The sequence below is a fragment of the Argopecten irradians genome, chromosome 9 (assembly GCF_041381155.1).
Source record: "Argopecten irradians isolate NY chromosome 9, Ai_NY, whole genome shotgun sequence".
Lineage (NCBI taxonomy): Eukaryota > Metazoa > Mollusca > Bivalvia > Pectinida > Pectinidae > Argopecten > Argopecten irradians.
In genome coordinates, this window is record NC_091142.1 from 3,368,331 (window position 1) to 3,385,432 (window position 17,102).

The 17,102-nt window shown below is 33.0% G+C and overlaps 1 protein-coding gene across 3 annotated transcripts in view; it reads right to left on the reverse strand.

Moving 5' to 3' along the window:
- The window catches only part of LOC138331104 (serine/arginine repetitive matrix protein 4-like), a 131,310-nt gene that overhangs the window by 13,611 nt on the left and 100,597 nt on the right, over positions 1–17,102 (reverse strand). For all 3 annotated transcript variants that reach the window (XR_011209656.1, XM_069278562.1, XM_069278563.1), the window contains exon 7: positions 5,985–6,086. Coding sequence is in view for 2 of the 3 variants with exons in the window: in XM_069278562.1 (XP_069134663.1) it covers positions 5,985–6,086 (102 nt within the window). In the remaining variant the exon portion in view is untranslated. The remainder of the gene's footprint in view (positions 1–5,984; positions 6,087–17,102) is intronic.

Sequence of the window (17,102 nt, forward strand, 5' to 3'; positions counted from 1 at the left end):
AAACAGATACCACACACAATTAAATTTTAAAGATTGACATGGAAACCAATTTTGTTTTTATTTACAAATTATGCAGCTATCATAAATCATACTGACAATGTTAACAAATTTGTGTTAAAGTATTTTCACAATTTTCTAATTTTGATTTATAAGCATTTGTTCCTAAATATCGATCAGGTTTCAGTACTTTTAGCTGATTTTTCATTAATTCAACATGATAAATATCCCATCAAAACACAAATGGACTCTTCCTGGTCAAAGACCAGACGGTCCATTATGAACATTTCAGGGGTGAATCAACATAAGTTCCAAGATTATTTTGTTATTATTGATTCAGTTCATTTTCATTCTTTGAAGTAAATTACTCTTTTAAGTTATAAATTAAAATCTTCAAAGCAAATTCAAATTTGATTATGATTAAGTAGGTTTTTTAAAAATCCTCCAGTGGCTAATCATCCTAGTGGTTAAGAGGCGGTTTTGATGATGAATGTAACAGTTATTGACACTGGCAGTTTAATTTCCATTACAAAACTGCTTCAAAATGCTAAAAAATATCATGGTAACAAATGTAGGACACATTGTTATACAATATCAACGATTTAGAACGTAAGAACATGATTTGAATATAACTTTGCAAATTACAGACGTATTCGTCCTTGAGGGAACTCGTATATTATTATGAAAATACATGACGGGTAAATCAATATATCTGCAAAGGTAGATAACTCCTGCAAGGACAGATAACTCTGGGTTGCACTGTCCAATAACATTCAACGAAATATTCAACAAACTACTAGTTAATATATAACCATGGTGGCTGAGTGGTTAAGATGATGTTCTTATACATTACTACTAACAGGGTATGTTAGAAACTCACACGAGAAGCAGTTTGTCAGACGCTAACTTTACTTTACGTCGTTGGCTTTTCTCTTGATACTCTGGCTTTTCTCCGCCTTTTAAACTACTCACTGACCTACCATTTATGTACAACACTTTAAGTGTGACTGACCATTTACACGTGACACTACACTGACCATGTCTCAGTAACAGATTCGGCTGAAGAAGACTGTGCAATACAGTCGAAATATACTGTGTATCTGAGTAATGGAAAATGTTAAAGTGAACAGTCGGGCAAGGATGGCTAAAGTCGGTAAAAATGGTGTGAATGTATCCAGTATAATTTCTTATGAAATAGAAAAATAAAATATCTCGTGAAAATCTGTCTGCGTACAAAGAAATTAGTTTAAAGTATAGGAATCCTAAAACGTCCTCCCGGCTGACTATGTCCGTGGTTACATTTCCACGCAGCCTCGCTTTCAATGCTTTCAACTTTTCTTTATTTCAATGGTCAGAACTGGGAAACGTAAGCAGAACTTGACCGTCGTATTAATATGTGAGAACTTTTGGAAGGCCTATGAACGCATTTAGACTGGTTTTCTTTGCCCGACTATTGAAAATGTTAATTTCCAGAGAAAGAGAACAGTATCTACAGTTTTACTTTGTGATATATTACCACAAGCCCTCCAGCTTTAGGTTGTAAGTAAGAAACCAATGTGAAGCAGTTAGTCGGCATTAACCATACTTTAGGTTGGTGGTTTTGCTCTTAGTACTATGGCTTTCTTACCTCTTCTTTACTTAGCATGTCCTCATATATGGAGTTCTATATGTTACATTAACACACCCCACTAGCTGCCTTGGGAAGATTTTTCCGGATTTATTTTTATAGTTGATTGGTCTTGGTTGTACACAGATAATGGAAAAGGATAATGTCCGTCTGACCATTGTATACCTATAATCATCTTCACATACAGCTACTCTAACGTATGTTTTACAGAAATCACTGAGAGTAAATCTAACCATTACCTGACAACTAATTCACCCCTTAAATGTCATAATGGAATGTCCCATGCTTTGAAAAAAGACGAGTTCAAATGTATCTACAGGGGTGAATGGGTTAAATCGTTTGTAGAAATCGTACAGATTTTTGTTGAGATGGCACCCTGGGAATATGTTATTAATTCATGCTTATATATGTTGAGATGTGATACAAACATCTGATATTTCCCAAAATAAATATGATAGGAAAGGGGTGGAATGGGTCGGAGTAGAGAAATTTGAGACTTTCAAAAACAGAAGAAATAAAGGTTACCAGTATGGGATATAACTCTATCAACTAACTGTTATGGGAGATAACTGTCTCGACTAAATGGTATAGGAGATAGCTCTCTCACATAGATAGAACAGATAAATCCTTTTAATAATCTGTATAGGGATAAATTATTTAGCAATGGAAAGAAATTCTCTTTTTGTTAAACAGGCATGGATGATTTGAACTAAGCTGTATTGGAGTAAACTTTCCTAATCATAAGCATTGAGGATTATTCGCTAATGAAAATAATATTTTGTACGATAGGAAAATCTCTCCATTTACAAATATGATGGTATCTCTTGGTCCCGTGTTGGATAAAAGGTAATTCAATTTTGACAAAAGTTTGCAACAGACTTCATTTCTCTCTGACTACCAAATATTTTTATCCCAGATGTTTTGATACTAAGACCTGGAAAGGATTCATTTACATGCACATCTCTATCTTTTCTCGCCCATAGATCATTCAATTGCTTGTATGTCAGTACCTACAGGTGGTCACTTTTTTGCAATCTTATGTCTGGGTGGGGAAACATATTCCAACTTTGACAAAAATCCCACGTATTATTTGATTAGTTTTTACCTAATAGAATCCTATCACTTCGTAAATACCGGTATCATTAATTGACTTTGTCTACAATGGCTATATGATGGACATTCTACATCACATTTTCTCATCAATCACACAGCTACCTTAACTCCCACCTATCATGTAGTGTAAGATGTCTTCCTCTGTAAATATCAATGGTAAGAGTATTACTCTAGAATTCTCTGGAGTTCAAAGGTCTTAAATATCAATGGTAAGAGTATTACTCTAGAATTCTCTGGAGTTCAAAGGTCTTAAATATCAATGGTAAGAGTATTACTCTAGAAGTATTTGAAGCTAAAAGGTCTCAGTTAGATCAATTACTTGTTGAATTTTCTCTCACTTTTCACAACGAGCTAGATATAATATACAGAAATGTAGTACATGTAATATTATTTTACAGCTGACCGTGCAAGTTTAGTAGGAAACAGGATATTTTAATGGTCATTTGACAAACTTCGCACCAATCGAATAGGAAAGAATTAAATACAATTTTTTTCGAGATGCATTGCTCTAAAGGGTTCATTTCGATCTATATTTATTGAACTTTTTATAGGAGCTAAGATATAATACACAAGAATGCAATCATTCAATTTATATTGCTCACACTAAAAATGGACTGCTAGACTGTGGTAAAAACTTAATTTACATCTGTACCCTAATACCTGCCAATTGATCAGTTATTTGTGTAAGTTTCAATAACATTTTTTTGAATTCCTTTCCTTAAATTTCTCTTTTGGAAAGCATTGCAGAAGTCCTCTAACTTAAGATTGTTTTTTTAAACTTTGTAATGCTTTGCGATGAAGAATTTAAAATCAAGAAGTTACTTAAAGATATTAGGAACAATGATGAAACTGGCTCAACGTCTGAAGCCTGGTTGCGAACAATGTATCAGATCTAAAACCGTTACACTTCTTCTTATTATTGTCTTTGTTCCAAAAAATTAATGAACTTATAAAAAGCTATATTCAATGTAACCCCTTAGTATCCACAACATTTCAAGCATTTCAGGTTGACAGCAAATGTTGTAGGAGCAGAAAGAATACAGATCAGGATTCAAACCTGGAACTTCTGAATTCTAGGCCAGGTTGCCAGCGATTAATCATCCTCTGATTTTCAAGTACATAAAAAGTAATTGGATTTTAAATCATACTTAATACCGTGGAAAGTATTCATTTCCATGCACAGTTCCACTTATTCCCATGTATACATTACTCATTCGACTGTAAGTGGATGACTGTATGTTCAAATACATGTACATGGACATAACTTTTTAATTTGTTCTGATCAACCATTAACCATCAGTTACAGGTGGTCACTATTGACAATGACAAGGTGGGGAAAACGTCTTCCAATTTTGACAAAAATCCTTGGTAGGCCTTATTCTAGGTTTCACCTAGTGGAATCCGATCACTAGATATTTTCTATATATATCATTCATTAATGTCTAAATAACGACTATACTACACCACATTCTCCCATCAGTCATACAGCTAACTGATCTCCCAGTTGTCATCTTGTGTAAGAGTGTTCTTCAGTGAATGTCAATGGTAAGTATATGAGCATTACTCCAGAGTTCTCAAAAGTTCAGAGGTCACAGTTACTGCTATATTTATTGAATTTTCTCTCACTTTTCACAACCAGCTAAATTGTAATACACAAGAATGTTATCACTCTATTTCCATTGCTGATACTGTTCAAGGGGAAATGCACTGCTTGACTTAGGTTCAAACTCTGGATATCTGAACCCTACAATCTTCAAATTGATTAGTTACCGGTGAGCCTAGTTTTATCAAGATTCCCTAACTTTCAGGAACTTCCTAACTTACAAGTTTCCATAGGAAAGCATTGCAGATGTGAGAGAAAGTTTCTTGAGATTTTCCCTTAAGCTAGTAATGCTTTGCGATGAAGAATTTAAAATTGAGAAATTCTTTAAGCTATTTGGAGCAAAATGAAACTGACTCATCGGCATTACACTTCCTTTTAATGTTGTCTTTGTTCCGAAAATTGAATGAACAAATAAAAGCCTAGGTTCAATGTAACCCCTTAAAATTATTCACAACACTTCAAACAATTCTAGTTGGCAGCAAATGATATAGGAGCAGAAGAAACATGGACAGATAAGAATTCAAACCTGAAACACTTGAACTCTAGGCCAGATGCTCTACCAATGGCTCATCTGACTCAGAACCATTTTCAAAGTACAGAATTCAGATTAAAAAGTTTCAGCATAAACCAAAAGAACCAGACAGGTAAGATACCTTTATCTTTTGACATTCGTGTATATAAGATAAAGAAATCTCTCTATAACTCAGCCTTGTAAAAGACAAGCGTGTGTATTATTATTGTACAACCAGGTCTTCTATAAGGGGATTTATTGAGATAAAGCCTTGAAATAGGTTTAGTCACATAGGCGGAACATATTGAATAAAGATCAGAAGTGTGTGGGCGTTGCAAAGATGGTTGGAAGGTCAGAGAAATAGATGTATGGGTGTAAGATACCAGGGAATATATTTCACCTTTTGTATCTAATAACGGTATTGTACTGTTCCACCCGGGAATATATATATATTGATTGCTAACAGTGATCTAGTCACTTGGGGAGGACAAGGGTAAATTCAGAACAGCGGCCACAAATCACAAAAGAAAGACAAAATGGCATGTATCAGAAATCAAGAATACAATATATCTATGGTAATGAATTAAGGCATGTGTTTATGAAACCATCAGTATGTCAAAGTTCTTGCGGCAATGGAAAAATGCTAGTCACAGATACATGTGATGACTTAGATTTTCAATTCAAACAAAATCATGTAAACATCCTCTAGAATTTGAATAGAATATATCGTGCTTTGTGGCAAAGTAGGACAATGAGAGGAACTGACCATATCTGACATCTAACTGTCTTGGGTAGATTGCACTTCGTCGCATTACAACTTTTTTTAGCTTTACATTAACGATGATTGTGGTAGGATATGCGGATTTAAATCAGGATTCAATATTTTGTCGCCTTCATTCATTATGATATATGGTATTGTTTCCCTGGAAGTTATACGCATGCAGCTTCACGGTTGCTTCTGCTACATAGGGTTATTCTGAAACACTAGATATCTAGTCGATTTGATATCCATGCACCAAATACTGAGAAAAAGAAAGGTCAAACTGACAGGCTAAACAAGAATTCTTGTGATGAGGGAAGACAATATCATTACAGGTAGGGGAAATGACTTGGCTAAAGGAAATCAAGCCTACCTGGCGCTATCTGATGGGCTAGCAGATCTGCTCTCGGAACTTGAACTGGGTGAACGTCGCCGGCGCCGTTTCTTGGACCTTTTCTGAGAATGTGACGACTCACTATAAAAAAGCAAAAGAAAAATCTTCCTGTGTAAGTAAAAAGAAATAAAAGAAAAAAAAAAAAAAATCCCATCCTTAAATGCTGGCTTTAACCTTGATCAGTTGTACAATATATGTTTAAGGTTGATAGTGGTTTCTATGGAACAAAGAGAATAATTTAATTTCTGTTAGAGTATAGATGTGTGTACAGGGAATGCAGACTACTTTCATGGGGAAATTGCTGGGTCAGTTAAGTTACATTATCACTGTGTAGGAAATGCGCCTCATTTTCTTCTGTTTTAATCTCATTTACTCTCAATAAAATCAATGTTCAGTACGACAAAATGTGACTGTACATTTCCAAGGTCTGTTCTCTATTGTATTATGATAATACTTATATTTGTTGCATTTACGAATCTCTCCATTCTAAACTATTGATTCGTAGGAATTTCTTTTAAAGCTGGTCAACCCAATAACACCATTGAATCCTTCTAACTCTACGGCTGGAATGGCACATTACAAAATTACAGGGGTGCGTGTGGGACCCATGACAGTAGATTTACGAATCAACTAATTCACCCCTGAAGACACATTTAGACTCTTCTAGACCAGTCCATTATGAAATTTTAGGGGTGAGTGAGTTACAGTTTTGTCTACAGAGTAATAAATTTTAATTAAGTGAATATTCTTTTTAAATTGACCTTGGGTCTAAGTTGAAACGTATGGGTGCCACCTATATGTCCCGCATACATACATAAAATAATCCTTAGAGAAACCTTGACTACAAGTTAAAAAACTAAAACAAAATCAATCACAACAATTTCAACTCAATCACCTCCTGGAAATTTATAATAGACTGTTCCAGCCATTGAATAAGAAGAGCCCAAATGTGTTTCGGGGGGTGAATGACTAACAGAATTAAAACATCTACAGAAATGAATTAAAAATAAAAAAAATAAAGGTTCTTAAATTTGCAGTCTCCGATAATCTGAAAAGTGACAGTATAACATGTTTGTTTTATCAGAGTCGTTAAGTTTAGGAGCCATACAAAATCGGCTGTATTAAATACATTGGCTGTGGTAGAAAGTTTATTTGTTGATCGATCCATTCTATACTTACCCGAATGATAACTCTTCAAGGTCATGCAGAAGGAATATAAAAATCCACGCGTGTTATTACACATCATAGTCCAGGTATCTTAATACTCCATATTATTTTTTTTATATAATTAATAATTAACATAAATAATGAAGATTTTTTCCCCCTTTTTTTAGAAAAGGGTAATAACTCTTGATAATAATGTTGCTTAATCAAGTATCAGATTAAAAGAATCCATGTTACAGCAGTATATTTATATTTTAAATAATGTTTCAATTTTATCCTAAAAATTCCTGGAGGTTAATTATTTGAGCAAATTTGCAGATCCAATATTATATATCATTAATACAAACCTTTTCTCTCCTTATGCATCCAAAATGAGAGCAAAATAAATTGATTTAGTCTCAGATATTTCTTCAACATAGGAGGCTATATATAATCATAGATGGATAATAAAAAAAATTGTTGATGGACAATTTAAGAATACAACAAAGATTCTTTTAAAGTAACAAAAGATCTGGGACCAGTTTCAGGAACATTCCTAATTCCGAGCTGAAGATTTCCCATAGGAAAGCATGACACAAGTTAAGGAAAGTTCCCACATTAACATGAGGTCCCTTCTGTAATGTTTTCCTATGGGGAATTTGAAGCTAAAGAATTCCATTAAGTTAAGGAAGTTTGTGTTCGTGAAACTTGGTCGTTGGCATAAATACTTGATACCAAATTTTTGGATAAGATATAAAGTATAATTGTATGTTTGTTTGACTGTAAATTCGACAATTATAATGTCTCGTGTCTGATTAATGCACACGTTATTTAACAATAACCTTAAAACATATTTCAGGATTAATGTATAGCAATGAATAAGGAAAGTTACGATTGGAATTGCAATTGGAGCTGGGTTATCAAAGTTAATAGTCAATGCAATTAATTGTAAAGCCAGCCACTCATAACTTGGTGATACAAGACTGAATCTATTTTATCAATACAGCCCTGAGTGAATGTGACCAGGGAATGTTTTACAGCTAGCATTATCAGCCGGATCAAATCTGTATCAATAGATTTTGTCGGCCATTTTTTCATTCCAAATCAACTTGACACCTGTATGTTCATGCAAGTTTAATTTCCGAGGTTCATCGCACGCCATCAGTCCGAGAATTAAAGAACTGGCCCTATCGATCATCAGCGACAGTATCTCCTGCATGCCTGAGGACAATCGGCTAACGTACAACCTGCGGAAACTTGAATTCATTTAGATTACTACCAAAGATGACACGCAAACAGCAAATTACATTTTTTCTATCATATCTCTTATTCTCCTGGCCACAGTGACGAAAGCTATAGAATTTTGAGGATAAGAATCACATGTATGTTGTATCGGTAACTATGTACTAGAAATCAATAAAAAAATATCGCCGGAAATGAAACAATAGGAATATACCATGCATTGTCTACAGTTGTAGAACACTGATAAGATGGCAATCGTTCTTGACTATCGTACTACAATGTTTTTTCGGCGATACGTACCAAATAAATTATTTGTTAAGTTTGCAAAAACGTTGTGCCCGTCCGCCTACATTTCATTGTGAGTGAATCTCTCTCGTGAATTCGGGTAACATTTCATACAGTTTTCTTGTGGATACTTGGTGGCTTTTTTATGATATTTAGGAACAGTGCCAAGGTATTGACGGTACATCTGGTGTTATTGTTTAATTTGGGGGTTAATTAAGTCAAATGAGAATTTCAGATGTTAATTAACCAATATCGGTCGGAATCTATTATGACTTTCTCAGCCGAGCCACGTGCTGGCCAGACTAATCAAGTACTGCGCAATAAAACTACACATTTAATGAAGAAAGCATGATCAGTATCGAAGTAGATGATTAAGTATGTATACACATGGACTAAAAGCCCTTCGGCTATGTTTTCGTCACATTAAAATAAATAAAACATGTCATTTCCCCACAAAACTGGCATATATACCATAAAAAAGCCAGATAAAAATATAAAAACGTCCGATTCAAACAAATTTTAAAGATTTAATTTACCAACAGAATTTCAAATCCTTATTTCATTTAAAATGACTTTATGCTCAATTCTAAAATTTAGCGAAATATACACTCAAGTATATACAAGTATTCGTCAATGTTTTTTTCAGTACCGGTATACATGCATTTGGACGTTTCTTTTAAACATGTCTTCAAGGATTGAACTTTATATCAAAGGAGGTGTTTTCTACTCTTGGCCATTTTATGTACACTCGGTGATGAGCAAAATATCATGGGTCAGCTGTATATTGTGCATTATTTAGAACATCCAATTTTTTCTGGGCTCATGGTCATAGAGTGAAAATTGATGTTTTCATTTTTAAAGTCCTAATGGCAGAAATATTTTTTTGCAGTTTTTGCTTGCAAATGGTTCAGTTTCGAAAACTGATATGAAATTGAAGAGGTAGGTCACAGTTACCTAGTTCCATTTTAACATCAAACACTTAAATAATTTTACTGAAAATGTTGATTCTACAACAATCTGATAGCTTAATTTTGATGTTTAGCGCTGCATGTGGATCTTAAAAGAACTGGTTATCATGGTTACATCCCACGATCACATGGACAGGGTGGTGGAGTGATGGAGATGTCATATTCAATTGTTGATTTCATCTGTCAACTAAGCATCTTCTGTTGGTTATTCAATGTTTAAAGCAGGTTTGTTTTAGTTAGGATTGCTTTGTAAGCAAATCTGAAGCAATTCCTGTACTGCAAATGGGATGTCAGAATGTGTGCTGTCCATAGCATGATCTCAAGCAACATCTACACTGAGGGTAGGAGGTTGAAATTGTGCACACTACTCACTGTATGATCGTAAAAGGTAACTGAATTTGGTATCTTTATATCGCGGCAACCCGGATAAAAATACTTTCATTATTCAACGACTTGATATCTTGATATTGATATTTAGAACTGCACAAGGATCTTGACATAACCTCGTTAAGATGATTACACCCTAAAGTTATAGGATCTGGGTGATCATATACTCCATGAAAATTATAGTCGGTCAACTAAACATACGGTTGTTTCATGTGAGATTCTCAAGCCCCTATACCGCAAATAGGATGTTAAAATTGTGCCTGCTGCCCCAACACGACTAAATCTGGGATCTTTATATCGTGGCTTCAACAATGTATTCAACATGTTTTTGGCCTCAAAGTGTATTTCTTTAAAATGCATAAACGACTTACAGTGACAGGAAAGGGTTCCTGGGAAAGAAACTATAAAGAACCCATGTTTACTCGCCTTTTTCAATATCATGTAATGGAGCTTGCAGTAAAGTTGTTGCTTAAAATGTGATTTTCTTAAATATATCATGTCAAGATCCACATGCAGTTCTAAACAGCAATCTCAAGCTATCAGATGTTTGAAAAATGAAAGATTTTATCTAGGCAGCTTTGAGACTAAGATATTTTTATTGATCAAATACCTATAGAAATCATCTAGATTTAAAGAAGACGTTCGGCAAGTAGCAATGCCTGGAATAGCTGTTCATAATCAAAATGATTTGTTATTTATACATACTTATGCAATTAAGATTTTTGAACATTAATGAGTACCGGTTTGCTTAAAATGATATCACTACACCTTATTTGCATATGTCGGCAAATAACGTTATCGTATTTTGGCCTTCTTGTATAATGATTTAATTGTGGTAGAAACAGTAATTTGTGTTTGCTGGATATAGAATTTATTCTAAACTCGTAATTTTTTAAAAGTTACAAAAGATACTTGCTAAAGCTGGTGTTTTTGTACCTGGTAAGTTTTAAAAAATAACTCACACGTGTGGAATGAATTTCATATCCAAAAACCACGAGTTGTGTAACCTATATTTTTATTTAACTTAACTCAGGTTCCAGTGTCACAAACATTGCTTAACTTAATGAAGCTCCTTAACCTTCCATAAGAAAGTATTACAGAAGTTAAAAATGCTCCACCGCCGACAAAGAATAAATAATATTTATCATTTGGACAATAATTGATGTTTTATCGTGTACTGTATAATTATATATGTCTAATTAACACAAAAATACATTAAAAATAATTTGTTTTGCTTTTGTTGTCTGTACAATAAGTTACTCATTCCATTTAGGACATAGTGTCATGGAATTTTTGCGGGATGCAATTAATTATTTTACATACTTTTATATTGAAGTAAAATAAGAAGCTCAAACTTTTCAATGGTGGTAATGGTGTAAGGTTATGTAACTTTTGTAACTGAAGAAAAAAACCAAATTAATTTGCTCCTGTTTTCAATAGATAAAAACCCATTTGTCGGCGGTGTGGTACCTGTAACAAGGACTCTTCGTAAAACTGGACCCAACTGTTTCAAAATCAAATCAGATTAATCTAATTATATTGTTATTCTCTTAAGATTTATTGATACATTGTTTTCTCCTCTTCCGCAGAAATCTATCATCCCATATTGTTCATTGTATTTGATTGATTGATTTGCTGTCAGCTATACAGTGTATATATATAATCCTAATTTAATTAGAATAATTAATCCCTAGGTCCTAACTACCCCCTTGTGTATCTATATCCTTTCCAGATTGGGTATTTAACTGATTTTTTTTTACAGAATCTGTATTTGATTGACTGTTTCGATTTTATTTCTTTTCATTTTTGTTTGTATTCCAATAAAATACTTTGCATCAACAACAAGCAGAAGATTATGTATGAAGTCCTTGGAGAATTCTACTCGACACGTAGTTAAGTCAAATTACCAATCCATACTGAACACTACATGTATATATTTATCACTAATTCTAAGGAAAAACACGCCATTAATTAAAGATGCTCCACCGCCAACAGAGCATAAACGATACTCATTATCTGAACAGTAGCTGATGTTTAATTGTATATTGTATGTGTCTTATTAACACAAAAATACATATAAAATAATACATATACAATAATTTATTGTGTTTTTGGGACATGCGCAACAGTACTTTATTCAATATAGAGCATCGTGCCGTGGATTTGTTTGGGTCGAAATTAACTATTTTTAATATTGTTATCTTGAACCGAAATAAGAAGCTCAAACGTGTCAATGATGGTAATAGAGTATAGCAAGTAACTTTTGAACTTTATTCATCAGCGGCGGAGCATCTTTAAAGATAATTTTGAATTTTTGATCAAATAACATTTTTAAGAATATGTAAAACTGCGTAATCCAATATAAGAAATCGAGTACTTTTGTTACTGCGTTTGTTGGGTATTATCAGTCCAAATTTAACATATATATGCAAATTTTACTAGGTATGTATTAAATTCAGTACACCAACTCAAACCGTGTCGATAACTTTCAATAGCACTCATCGTATGTATCAATTATATAAATGACAGTAACAACTTTGCGCACCTTTTATGTCCTAAAATAATCTGAAGTTTGTGGTGCTTTAACTGTCTGTAATAACAAGAGGCCCAAGGTAAATATGGTGTCATGGTACTGTAGCCATCTTCGATTTGGGATAAACCAGAGATGTAACAATACTTTGTCAAGATAATGTCATGATCATTTCAGCCAATATCAGCCAGGTAAAACTTGAGAAGAAGCTCAAATTGTGTTTTCAAGATTGCGGCTGTGACAGCCATCAAATTTTGTTTTCAAGATGGCGGCTGTGGCGACCATCTTGGATTTCGGATCAACCCGAAAAATAACAACACTTTGTTGGGACCATGTCAGGATCATTTCATGCAAGTTTCAGCTAAATCCCAATAGTAGAATTTGAGAAGAAGTTAAAAACGTGAAAAGTTTACGCACGACTAAACTGTGACATGTATAAATATATACATATTACAAAAAAAAAAAAAAAAAAAAAAAAATATATTAACATGCAACAACAACTAGAATATATAACATATAAATTAATACAATGAAACAGAATTACTAGAAAATACATAATGTATACCGCAAACGTATATATTGTGGATGTAGCAATAATTGTAATACATTGAATTAAAATAATTTTAGCACATTTAGAAATGTTTCACTAAAATATAATTTCATGAATTCATTTCTGCTGATGTCTTGAGAAAACTTTTATTTTGAAAATGAATTCATCATTGTGCAAGCCTGTAATCAATATGAATTTTTGAACTATAAATGACCTAGCCAAACTTATTATGTTTACATTTTTACTTGTATAATGTAATTTTTGTTGGTTATGGCAGAAAAATGTTTGAAAAGATGTTTGTTGACTAGCAGTCTGTATTAACGTATGGATGAAATATAAATAAAACAAACTTAACCCTGCTGAATATATGCATGGGAACTGTTGTGAAATAAAAATAGCACAGACCATGAACTTTCTGTTCAAATCGCCTTTCACCTAGCCGGCAGGGTTTAATCCACAGAATGGACATGGAAAAAAATGGTTTTTTCTCGGGCACAATAGCTTCCTCCCACTCAAAAACCCCTTTGCACGCTTGCAACCGGGCCATCGAAAGAAATTTGCATCAGTTATCTAACTTGTTTGCAAATCAATGTAAACTGGATAAAGTTCAAGGTCTAAAAGTAACAGCATTTTAAGAGCAACAATGTTGTGCTCTGATTCCAAATCAACATATCAGTGATGTAATCAAACTCTGTTGAAGGTATCAATGAAGCATTGACCACTGATCCATGATATCATTGCTTTCATCCAAAGCGGTGTTCAAGTGGGCGAGACAGAGTTTCACTACAACAAACGCCTCCAATAAATACACAGATGCATCTAACTCTCAAAGGAAAATGTGTTCAAATGAATTCTAATTGTGACATCGAAAATGTGGAATGATCCTCATCGACTGCAGTATAGGATGTTCTTTCAGAATGACTACTATAGAGTGTTCAAAAAGCCAGCTCTCTTGCAAGCGGTTGTCGGAGCCGTCACAGTTACCGTCTTCTTTCTTCACAGGTAGAAATACCTTGTTGTGAAAAGTTATGAATATGATCATTGATTTTTATTGTTTTGTTGAACGTTTCCTGTTATGAAAATAAAACTTTGTTCACCACTAATACTATTAAAATGTTAACGAAAGATGTGAAACCACATTTGCCAGACCACGGACCGCTCGTGCATGGAGCCTTCGCTGGTAGATCACCTCAGGACACAGCCCATAGTTGGGAATTTTAATAATAATAACATTACGTATTATACCGACACATATCTCAATAAATACTTGTAAAAGATATTATATTTCGTTTTCTAATTTTTCCGTGTATCATCTTCCTTTTTAAAGGAATGCTATAAACACACTGTGTTACACTTATATGCAGATCTTCGCAATGTACATGTTTACGTAAACGTATGGCTGCCGAGATCTCGAAAATTAAAATGGTGAAATCGTTCAGTTTTAATGCTGTAGAGTTTATTTTTTAATGTCAGTCGCTTTTATTCCATGGACTGCTAGTGAAGTCTCAAATTGAAGTGATATTACTTTAAAATAATTTGAATGCATGTTAGATAGACTACATTTAGATTTATGAATACAGATCGTAATACTGTAAATGCCGACCAGGACACATTGCGCACGGCTTCGAAAATCCTAAAATACTAAAAGTTTGTTTAAAAATACGATAAAAAGTAACTATAAAACTGACTCATTTGTATGTCATGAGCTAAAATCCAAAATTTCTGACGAACAAATTATCTAGATTACGCTAATTTTGTGACTCTAAAAAAGAGGCGAAATTTCGAGATCTCGGCAGTTACTGTACGTAATGGGCTGCCGTGCGGGCATTGGGGTGATCTACGAAAGCAAACTGAGATTTAATTTGAGTGACAACTCACACATCTTAAGGTGTTTTTACAAAGTATAGACTAAAGAAAACAGTGAGCGCTTTTATTAAATTTCAGTAATTATTTGCGGAACTTGGAATTTAATTTGTAATTTCAAGCTCGATATTTGCAATATTTCTGTCAATGTATTTACACATAATGGCGACCGTGTTTTTCCTCGTGGCGGCCGAAAAATCGGGATAGTATAAATACATGCGGAAAAAATATTATGAATTACCATTATATTTATATCTGTATATTATTGTTACATATTTTTATTTACACCTTTTGATTCAGTACATTTTCTCTATATTTGTTCATTTAAGGGAACAAATTATTGAACAGAAATACTGAGCTAATATTTTGCTTTTAGATTTTATAATTTAATCAATAAAATTTACAAGATTATTTTGTGCATACTTATAATTAAATTATGAAAAGATCATAGCTGACGTTTTTGTTTTATTCGCGCAAAAAAAAAAAAAAAAAAAAAAAAAAAAAAATCAAAATGAACATGAAATTTGTCAGAAGTATCCCTTACTATCGAAAAAAATAATTGGAAAAGAGTTGAAAGAAAAAAGACAGTGTTTTGGAATTCAATTTTAGTTTTTATTACAATATAAAATAGAATATTGATGATTTTATAATTACATAAAAATCAAAATTATGTTCAACATTAATACAAATTAACATTAAAAGCTAAACATCGAAGCCAATTTAAGCTTCAAATACATAAATGTACAGAAACTCAAATAAAATTTCATGCTTCTTTTGTGGTTTCCCAAAGGAAATAAAGAAATTTTACCAAGAAAATTCAGCTAGATTTATATGTCACCCAACTGGAACCAACAAACACCATGAGTCCAGTAAAGATAGGGTGTTACCCCAAAATAATTGCAACAGAATTTTTTCTTTGTTTTTCATACAGATCTGACTTTGTTTTATACAAGAAAAAAAGTCGCCACAAATAAAAATTTGGGAAAGTGAATTTCTTGACCCCCAAAAAATCAGAAAAATAAGGATATTTGCATAATTTGCCAACTTTGAAGCCAAATATAAACTTACATGGTTATCATTAGATACTAGAAAGTTACTGTATGGCAAGAACGTTATAAGGACAGCACATATTGCCAAAAACATAAGTTGAAATCAACACAGGGAAAAAGTATGACAACATGAAAATTGCATAATTATGTCCTTGTAACAGCCAAATGTGCTTTTACTGGATTGTTAAGATAAAAAAAATGTTATTATCAACAATACAATTGATACTCATTTTGGTGGAATTTTTTTAAATAAAACTTGTTGATTAAAGGCTTTAAAAGTAAAACATTTTACTTTCACTACCTGAGATAACATGGTTGCTCAAAGTTGGTCTTTTGGCATTTTCCAACGATATTTTGAAGTCCAAGTTACACATTGTCTTTTTTATTCAAAAATTATTCAGTAAGTACCGTTTCAAGTGTTTAGATAGTTATCAATTCAGATTCTATGTAGGCTATAATCACCTAAAAGAGACAACTATATCAAGATATCCCCAAATAAAAAAGACGTGAGGTCGACCAAATCCTCATTTAGTGCCAATTTGACTAAACTTCTCTAATTGGCTAAGTCCTTAAGTTGAAATATCAAAAATGTGAATATCTATTTTGTGACTGATCATATTGCAAAATCCTTTGGCAGATATTACCACCATAATGGAGCGTTCTTCAAAAAGTGGGATTAAAGTTTCTTTTTGATCAAATATTTGAACAGGACAGTTTTTCATTTTTCCATAATGGAAGCGGATGGGGGTTACATAATTTTCAATGAGATAAAGGAATAAAATTAAAGTTCAATTTCAATTTTATAGCTGAAAATCATCACAGTTCTGATTTATTTACTGGCAAAATTTTAAGACAAATAAAGCATATTCGAGAAAATAAGATTTTTGTATCGCAGATTTATGGACTTTTAGTATTCAGCCAAATTAACGTGATAGGAAGTTTTTAATACTAAATAAAATGTGCATATTTATACTGTTTTTACAACAAATGATCAAAATAACAAGTACAAAATATACAAAAAAGGATATAACATATTTGGAAGCATTTGCTTTTTTATTTTCCGAAATATTAACTACCAAA